At 39.7% G+C, this 10,240-nt stretch overlaps 2 protein-coding genes across 2 annotated transcripts; both read left to right on the top strand.

Annotated features, from left to right (window-relative positions):
• The first annotated feature begins 358 nt into the window (after positions 1 to 358).
• On the top strand, positions 359 to 1,475 carry LOC146470917 (uncharacterized). Its single transcript, XM_085121460.1, has one exon. The coding sequence runs from the start codon at positions 518 to 520 to the stop codon at positions 1,274 to 1,276; it is 759 nt and encodes a 252-aa protein (XP_084977586.1). The 5' UTR covers positions 359 to 517; the 3' UTR covers positions 1,277 to 1,475.
• Positions 1,476 to 8,867: 7,392 nt separating this feature from the next.
• LOC146470916 (uncharacterized) lies at positions 8,868 to 9,099 on the top strand. Its single transcript, XM_085121419.1, has one exon. The coding sequence runs from the start codon at positions 8,908 to 8,910 to the stop codon at positions 9,094 to 9,096; it is 189 nt and encodes a 62-aa protein (XP_084977545.1). The 5' UTR covers positions 8,868 to 8,907; the 3' UTR covers positions 9,097 to 9,099.
• Positions 9,100 to 10,240: the final 1,141 nt, after the last annotated feature.

Below are 10,240 nucleotides of genomic sequence, written 5' to 3'. Positions count from 1 at the left end.
GTTCTGCCAAAGGCATTTTGCGAATTATTAGCTTATTTTGATGTTAAAGTATGATGTTGAGGAAATTTTTCCTGTGAAGTGGAAAAAAAAGAAAGGGTTTGAAAACAGATAAGAACGTGTTTACAGCTTTCTTTTCCCTTGGATGACCATACAAATCAAGAACTAATAAACGAATAAACATTAATCTCAAGTCTTACGTCTAATACTTTTTGAAAGCAGTAAGCCAACAGCAACCATAAGAAGCAGTGAGCTTTTCGGCAAAAAGAAATAATCGAGAAATTCACTTCTGACCGATGTTGAAAAATTTGGCACTGACCTGTGAACGAAATCTGCTCAATTCGACAGAAAGTTGCGTAATCAGTGTAAATTACCAGCTAGTATCATCAACTGGATTATAGATTTTTTATCAGACAGGTCCCAGCGGATTAAATTTACATCAGAGTGTTTTTCTGAATGGGGCCCAGTCCCCGCCGGTGTACCACAGGGTACTAAACTAGGCCCGTGGTTGTTCGTCCTAATGATTAACGACCTTGATACGAACGCGCAGCAATGGAAATATGTGGACGACACAACGGTGTCTGAAGTAGTAGTAAAAGGCGGAGAAAGTCACGTGCAAGCAATAGCTAACAGAGTAATAAAGTGGTCCCACGAGAACAGGGTTCAATTAAACGCCGATAAGTGTAAAGAACTCAGGATCTCCTTTGCTAAAGAGCAAAGAGCCTTTGATCCCGTTATCATAGAAGGGAAGGAGGTAGAATTAGTTACTAGTACTAAGCTACTAGGCCTTACAATAGCGAACGATCTAACATGGAACGTCCATGTAACTGAGATAACCAAAAAGGCTAGCAAGAGACTCTATTTCCTAACTCAGTTAAAAAGAGCGGGAGTTCCGAAACAAGATCTAGCAATGTTCTATGTATCGTGCGTGAGATCTGTTATAGATTATGCAGCACCTGTCTTTTTCAACGGTCTCCCCAAGTACTTAAAGAACGAGCTGGTACGGCTCGAGAAAAGAGCAATGTCAATTATAACATCAGGAAAGTGCAACTCGGCAATAGAGGTGGGGGTAACACCCATTTTGGATCATCATTACGGTCTATGCAACAAACTTTTTGATAACATTGTTAGTGATCCAAACCATAAATTGAAAGCGCTCCTTCCTCCAGGTTATGACAACTCACGCTATAACCTAAGACGACAGCGCCATTTTAATATACCGAAGCTTTTTACAAACAGAACCAAAAACACTTTTATATATGCGATGTCGAGGCTGTAGTTTTACCCCATATACTTTATAAGTTAACATATTTTAATATAAATACTTTATATAGAATTTTTAACACTGTAATCAGTTTTTTATTTATTATCAAGGATTCATCTGTAATTTTTTAAAGTATCATAAAACATTTGTAAATAATTGCGCAATTCAGCCTTTGGCTGCGATGCAGTTTTAATAAACTATCTATCTATCTAAACTATCTATCTATCTATCTATCTATCTTTAGCTTGACTACGTAATTTCTACCAATAAACTGAATTATTTTTAACCTTTCAATCAGTAATCCCTAACTTGTTTAACCATTACCTGTTTCAAAGGCACCCGGCATTAAACTTAATTTTTTTTGCTAAGCTTTGGCCGCCTTATTACACTCGTAAAATGACTGTTTTACAAAATTTGGTGGAAGCGCTGAATATTCATGCCAGTGAGCGCGTAGAAAACGTTTGAGACGATGGCCTTAACTCGTCTCCTCAAGGATCTACCACCAATTTGAAATAAATGGTTGAAGCTGACTCCTCAAATAAAATTTAAGTTTATATATATCAGCATCGCGGAGAATATTTTATATTTATACTGTAAGGTTTAATTACAATGTTTTCTACTCAGCCAGAAGAATTTCCTGGAGTTGTCCCCAATGCTATAGTTTACAGCTGTAGCTTAGTAAGGTTAGAGGGAGTAAACATGCACAGGGTATTTAAATGTTATTTTCACATTCAAAGTATTTAAAAATTATGTATTTTTGTCGAAACCGAACTGGACTTTCTCTTCTATTTTCTATATAAGGTAGTAGCCCCACGCAAATTTGCGTGTATCCGCGCGGGTTTATAACGTGAAGGGTGGCGCAATTTTTTTTTAAAAATAGATTTTTTTGGTACAACACATGGGGACGCATGGACCCCACGCTTACGGTCTCCATCCCTAATTATCATTTTATTTATTTATTTTTTTAATTTGCTTTACCCATCCCTGATTATGGCTCCTTCTATTGCCTAGTGTGGAGCTTTCGGAAACGAAATAAGAGAGAAATGGAAGATAATTATTCAGTATGAAAGAAAAAATGTACTCACGTTTTGTACACAACGTGAAACTCGCTGTTTTCACGTCCGCGCGGAGAGAGGACGGCTACCAGACAAAACGTCTGTCTGGGAAGGCGCGGGGTAAGAGGGGAGGGGCAGATGGAATTTAATTTACCTATCAAAAATCACGTATAATTGCCTGGCCTCCAAACTTCCCATTTTTGGCAATGAAGCCATCCTCCACACTTCTTAAATTAATTGCCTCTCTAACCTGAATTATCAGTACCTTCATCTCAAGCTTAGCCTGCAGTGCAGGCGTTTTTCATGGGCGAGTGCTGAATAATAAATTTAGGTTGCGTATTTGAAGGAGGCTGAGGGGGAGGGGGGCAGGAAATGAGAGCGAAAAAAACGCCTGCCCGCAAGCCCTGTGTAATCGCCAAACGCCCCTAACTATTTATAGTTGCGCTTGATCAGTGCATTTCCGGTTTATTCATCACAGCTTGTGCAGTCATGTCACGTACTTCGCGTGATCTAAGTTTCTACTTTGAAATCAAGCATAATAAAGTGAAAGTTGTCTCTGTCTCAAAATAAAAAGAATCATGAAAGAATAAAGCTACTGTGTGACGGTCAAATTAGTAAATTTAGTAAAGCTAATTTTCTGCGCTCGCTTTCAGAAGATTTATAAGTGTCACGCTGTGCGCCGCAAAGGTCAAAAACAGAATATCAAGCACAGATCTGTTCAAAGTTTTATTCGGGGCTATGCGAATACAAACCTTTACCCGGTTCAACTGAACAGTATGCGAGTCGTCCCCAGTTATCACACAAAGCTGCTGGTCAACTGGTGTATCAATCTTTTTCAGCGATCGAAAAAACGGACAGTACTCCTCCGCTGAAGCTATGATAAACGGTTTTTTGCATCCTCAATATCTTTTTAGTCGGTATCCGTATTTTGTTAGTCCCATTGAAGTTGCTTCTTCACAGCACTTTTCAGCGGACAGACAAGGATCGCATCAGCACTTTTGCTCGATAAAATCAATTTAAATGCCCTTCAGTCGAACCAACAACGGAAAGGTAAGGCTTTTTCCAAAGGCGGTAGGAAAATCTGCTAATACATCTTGTCTCGACAACAGTGAAAAAATTATTTCTTTTTTTTCGGAGCTCAATTCAAGTGATATTCCAATATCTGAGAGACACGGTTTCATTGAGCACAGTGCTAGTGAAGCTGGAATGAAATGACAAGCGGGCCAATCTGCCGTGGATTGTCAGGCATCAATCAATATGTGACCTACCGCACCAATCATCCAGTGTACGGGTTCTGCAAACAAACAATGAGTGCGGGCAGGCGTATTTTTTCCTCCTCTCCCCCTCCCCCCTCCTTTAATTCTCAGCCAGTCGTCCTCTCCCTTAGGGTCACTTTTGACTCGCTCCAGCCCTCTCGCGCTTCCTCGCTCAAGATGACAGCAACGAAGGATTATTCAGCGCTCCCGCTCCAAAAATACGCCTGCATTGCAGGCTATCTCAAGCTTACCAGCTTTGAAGTTTTTGTCCTGAAGTTAGTTATAGCGGAGCTCCGCGCGCGCTCCTTCGGCGCCTGTATAGCCCCATAGCTAAGAGATTTTGGTAAACCCATCAGTGCGAGAATTTTGGTTTGGTTATGACGTCACTTCCGTCCGACCAACCGACCATGCGTTCGTACGCTACTCCATGTAAGCCCACATGAAATGAGACACTCAAACCCTGTGCTGCAAATCAGGCTTTTTTAACGGCGAAACACCAAATCAATTTATGAATAAGTCTACAAACATGGAAAGCAAAGAAAGGGAGATAGAAAGAGATCGAGAAAACAGGCGACGAAGAAGCGAAGTTCGACGTCAAAGAGAGCGATTGAGAGCGCTAGCAAACAGGCGAAATATGAGTGATGAACAAAGAGAGAAAGAACAGGGAAGGGCGCCGAAAAAAACCCGTGTTGCAGCAAAGGGTTTGAGTGTCTCATTTCACATTGGCTTACATAGATGAGCGTACGTACAATGTGAAATGAGACACTTAAACCCTGTGCTGCAACCCGGGTTGTTTTTCGGCGGGAATTGCATGGCCAGCTGCGCTGCCGGCCGAGTTTGTTTGGCGGGAAGTTGCATCGCCAACTGCGCTTGTTGAAGACGACAAGATACATAGTCAATTTTATATGTGACCAAGAGCAAGGCAACTAGCGGCGGGAGAAACAAATCGACTGGCACATCATCAGAATCTTGAAGTGAAATCATTTTACTCCGATCCGGCGCGACGAAGCGTTGGATTTTTCCTCTTGAAGTGAAACGTTTCGCTCACTTAACGTTGTAAAACGAACGGAAAAATCAGCAATGGACTAAAAGGACTGGTTTTTTCTCAGAAGAGGCGAGTATATTCATTCAATTTTGTTTACAAAACTTTGCTAGTTTGCTGTTTTGCAAGATATTGTTTTCTTGCAGTTTTGACACGCCGTGTAACTTAAGCTTAAGCTAAATACTGGTATTAAACTTCCGAGCAGTCTTTTGAGCTCACTTTTTCGCTCCATGTTGATTATTTCCCTTGGAGTTTTATTTTCTGATCTTGTCCAATTTAGCCGTCAAACAGCGGGAGAAACAAATCGACTCTTTTAGCAGCTTTTAGAGGGGGCACTTTATAAACAGCGGCCGAATCTTGAAGAAGAATTATCTTACTCTAATCCGGTGCGATAAAACGTTGAATTTTTCCTCTTGAAGTGAAACTTAACGTTGTAAACGAACGAAAAAATCAGCAATCGAATAAAAGGACAGGTTATTCTCCAAAGAGGCAAGTAAATTCATGTGATTTTGTTGACAAAACTTTGCTTTTTTGCAAGATATTTTTTCCTTGTAGTATTGACACTGCAACTTGTTTAACTTCAGAGCAGTCTTTTGAGATCAATTTTTCGGTCCATGTTTGTTATTTCCCTTGGAGTTTTATTTTCTAATCTCATCCCATTTTGCTTCATTTAAAACCAAAATTTGATTCTGAGCTAAAATAGTCAGTCAAACAAACGACTCCCAACATTGTATCGTTGGCATAAACTACTGACAAGTTTTTCTCGCATATATTTCTAATTTTAGCATTTATTTCTGACAATCTTGACAGAGAACAAACAAAAATACTTAAAACAGTAGGATATAACGGCAAGGATTAAGATGTGTGAGTAATTTTCACTGGAAGTCTTTTCAAAGAACGTAGAGGCGAATGTAAAATTAAAGTGTGATTTCATTTTCATCAACACAAAGCTTACGCAAAACATTCATTCGCTTGTTTTTGTGACTTTTTTCAAAGATCATTGTTTCGTTTATTTATGTACTGATTGCTATGAATTATCACAGTGCTTTTTTCATTTATTACTCAAAGATATATTTGAAGTCTGTTTTTTGGTTAGTGTATCCATTTTCTCTGAGGTTTATAGCGTACGGCCTTCTTGACAAGCAAAATTTACTAGACAGTGACAATGCCGGTAGCGCGCGTTGGCTGTTCACAAACCGGTTCGCCTCGACCATCTTAAAAACTAAAAAGAATGATAAAAACAGAAAATATCATTTTGAGTCCATTTAAATTCCGCTTTTATACCACAGAGGGCAAAATATTCTTAAAACTATCAAGGAACTTCGTAAAACAGTCAGTAAAACAGTCACTGAAGGCGCAAGCAAACCAACAAATTATTTAATTTTTTTGTAGCGTCAAAACAAACAAAACTGACGAGAACAGTTCCCATTATACACATGTAATTAAGAGAGAATACAAGTTTAATTCAGGAGCAAACTAACAACGATAAATCAAATGTTAGGCATCAATTAATTATTCACCTGCGCTGCGAAGCTTCCTACCGCTTGGAAATCACACGAACATAGATCGATAAAAATAGCAAACAGTGGATCCAAAGAAGGAACTTGCGGAGTAATTCCTTCCTGTTCATTCCTCCCATATACACTTTCATGCTCGGTTATCGTTAGTTGAAAGCACTTGGACGCCATGACTGATTTCAGTTTCTCAACCAAACAAAATAACATCAATCCGATCCAAGTCTTTAGCTTTTGACACAAATAATCTTTTGCTGTTTCTTGTAAAAGACACGAAAATTAACCTTTAGGAATTTCCTTCCTAGCTGCAGCAGCACTTGATTTCCATGTATTTTTGGTACAAACAACCCGGCTTAAAGAGTCGAACTTCGAAAGAACCTCAAAAAGCTTGGTTGTTTGTTTTTTTTTTTTTTTTTTTGGACCCAACAAAATGTAAAACTGTCGTGCTCAGCCAATTAGGAGCGAGTATTTTCGCCACTCAACCAATCAGAAGTAAGTACTAATTCTGCCCTCGGTGAAAGGAAAATTACGAAAAACTGCCCTCTGTTACAACAAATCAGCATTCAGTAATTTTGCCCTCTGTATTACATTGTTATTGTTGATGAGCAGTTAGAACGGATGAGGAACTCATAAGGTTATTACGTTCATACAATAAGCAGACTTCTATAAATGTTTATTAAAAATAGTAATTGTGGAGCTCCGCTTTTAGGCTTGGCTAATTATATATATTAGGTCAGCGTGTCGAATGTTTATTTAAACCATCCAGGATCATATTTTAAGATCAAACGTATGCGAACGTTCTCAAGAAACACTTAACAGAGAAGATAAATCCGAAGGAGGGCGAAGAGAAAACAAGAGAGCGTGAGCGACGAAGAGAACTGCAGTGTGAAAGACGACAGGAACAACGCAACTATAACAATGCGTACAATCAGCGAAATGATAGAGGAGCCAGACGCATTAGACGTTCCTGATATAACTGTGGCTACAAACAAGAACAAGGATATCACCAACAGCAGGGAGGTAGGCGAAAACGACCACAGGGCCGTAATTTTTTAGGCCGACGACCATTTCAAAGAAACCGATACAAAGACTAAACACATCATGGAACACCAGGCGAAATGCCATGTGTAGTGAGACACGGACTACGAATAAAGGAAAACGAATAGAAGGAAAAAACAGCGTAACTATTACGAAAGCTGAAATCCTTAATAGGAGAATAGTTAACTTATCTTCTTTAAAACTCACCCAGTTGGAAACTAATTTATTACAGAGGGGCTTGAATTTTTGTCCCACCCCACCACCACCGAAGCTAGAAACTCTTAACAAGGACATTGATGCCTTTGCCAGAAGGCTGAACCTTAGGGACTACCTTGCTCCTGATAACACTGATGATATTGAACAACAACCAATGTACCGATCCTCAATACTTGATAAACTGAACCAAAGAGAACGCAGGGAACATCATTACACGCCATCTAGAGAACCGTACTTAAATTCTTACGTTGATAGATCAAGACAAGACATTGCAATTGAAATATCGAATACCCACCGATTCCAGCGTGGTAAACTAAACAAACGCGAGAGAGTAGCCTTAAAAAGGTTAAGTAACAATAGGGATAAAATCATTAAACCTGCAGACAAGGGTGGAGCAACAGTGATTGTTAATACCAAAGACTTTATTACCGAAGCGATGCGGCAACTGAGTAATGAGGAGTAGTACAAAAAAGTCGAAAAAGATCTCACTCCGGATCATGAACAATTGATTAACCAATGTATTTACGAACTTATCAGTAATGGAGACTTAGAGGGGGGGGCTTGCCAACTTCTAAAGCCAACAAACTCAAGAACCCCTATATTTTACATGCATCCTAAGATCAACAAGCCCAACAATCTGGGACAACCGATGGTCTGTTCGGTTAATAGCCATACCAAGAAATTATCAGCTTATGTGGACGTATTTCCAAGACCGCTGGCAGAAAAACTCCCGTCACACATAAGAGACGTATTTTTAAAACCGCTGGCAGAAAAACTTCCGTCACACATAAGAGACACCACAGATTTTATCAGAAGATTGAAAAAATCTAGGAAGAGTACCTGAAAACAGTATTTTAGTTACACTAGATGTCTCCAGTCTATATACAAATATAGACACAGATCAAGGACTTACCATAGTCAAGGAGGAACTTGTAAAAATGGGCCGAGCCATCCTTCGGCTAAGACTTTAACTTGCCTCCTTGAGAAAGTCCTTAAACTAAACAATTTCACATTCAACGATGAGAATTTCATACAAGTTAAGGGTACCGCAATGGGCACTAGAGCTGCTCCCAATTTCGCAAATGTATACACAGGCCAACTTGAGGATAAATTTGTTTACCAGACAGAATGGTTTAATTATATTATTGACTGGGTACTACCGTTTCATTGATGATATATTCCTAATTTGGAAAGGAAGCAAAGACTCTCTTACAGCATTTATAGAGTATGTTAACGGCGTGGTACCACTAATTAAATTCACGCACGAAATCTCCTGCAGTTCCGTGAACTTTCTGGAAACTAAGGTGATAAAGAATTCGATGGGTGACATCAACACTGATGTGTACCAGAAACCCACCGACACTCACCCATACCTACACTGGACCTCGGCGCATCCTCCACATTTGAAACACGGCATTCCGTACAGCCAGGCCTCAAGACTAAGGAGGATATGCTCATCAAACGACATACTATTCCATGATTTTTTCGTCGCTTGCGGCTACAAAAGAAACGAGTACTAACCGATATGCGAAAAGTTCTCTCGCTCACACAGGAAGAGAGTTTGCGCGCCAGGGATAGGGGAACGGCCAATCGTATTCCCCTAGTAACTACTCACAATTCCCATACCACATTTATCGCCGAAAGAGCTAATAGACACCGGCACTTCCTCCAATCAAAGGAAAAGTTAGCTCGCATTTTCACGAACCACCATTAATAGCATTTATTATATGGCTGGCTCTGCGAGCGGGTAAGATGACTCAAATCCTGCGCTGTGATTGGCTACCCGAGCGGGCAAGATGGAGCTATCTTGCCCGCTCGGGATTACCCGTTGCCCGTTCGCTTGGCATGGAAAGTTTAATCCCAACAACAATGCAATCTTTCCTTCGATTTTCTCGTTGTTTTGGGGGAAAACGCTCACTAAAAAGTTCGGTAAACTCTCAACATTTACCTAAAGGAAAGGAAAGAGAATGGAATCGTCCTGGTGTAGTGAAAATTTTGTTTCAGCTACAATCTGAATGTGAGTTGAACCGGTGAGTTACTCTGCGTGTAGTATTTTAGATAGAGTTGATTTTGTAAAACTTATTGTCTCAAGCCGAGTGCCAAATTGATAAATTCTCTAGGTTTGCAATGACTGTATTTAAATCATAGCATAGTGGAAGTTGCGTTAAGTGTTTAGAGGAGTTCAGAAAAGTATTTTTCTCAAGTTCGCCGAAGAAGCTCACGTTTTTAATTTAGCCGCGTCTTGCTTGTTGTAAACAACAAAATCTTAACAACGTTTCGCCCAGTTTTCTGATTTACCCGCTCTTTTTTTCGGCTAATATTTGCATATAATCTCAAAATCGGTTGTTTCATTCAAGAATTAATGATTGGAAGCCGAAAACTATGTAAAATGTTTATTATTTACGCCACCGCGCGATCGGCTGAAAATGGCGAGTTTGCCGGATTCTATTCAAATCTTCCCGCTCTTGCGAAAATCTAAATTTTTCGTTCTCAATAATTGTATACTCCCTTCAAGGCATTATAAAGTTAGAGCACTAAGATAATTTAGGATTCCTTGTTTTCCACGATTACATGCTAATCCAAAAATGCACTGAAAATAAATTTTGCACCGGCCGGCTATGAAGAATTTCTTTCCGAGTAGAGCAGTTTCATGTCCTGTTTTGTTTTGTTGTTGTAGTTTTAACTTGAAGGTAAAGCCATATAATAAATCCTTTATTGACCAAGCTTGTTCGGTCAAGATGGCTGGATATTGGCCTCGTTCTTTTTTTGCGTTTTTATGGACCTCCACTTCGTCTCGGTCCATAAAAACGCAAAAAAAAAGAACTTGGCCAATATCCAGCCATCTTGACCTCACGCTT

Source organism: Pavona decussata, unplaced genomic scaffold, assembly GCF_977016875.1.
Source record: "Pavona decussata unplaced genomic scaffold, jaPavDecu1.1 SCAFFOLD_109, whole genome shotgun sequence".
NCBI lineage: Eukaryota > Metazoa > Cnidaria > Anthozoa > Scleractinia > Agariciidae > Pavona > Pavona decussata.
This window is presented reverse-complemented; position numbering and strand designations above follow the sequence as displayed.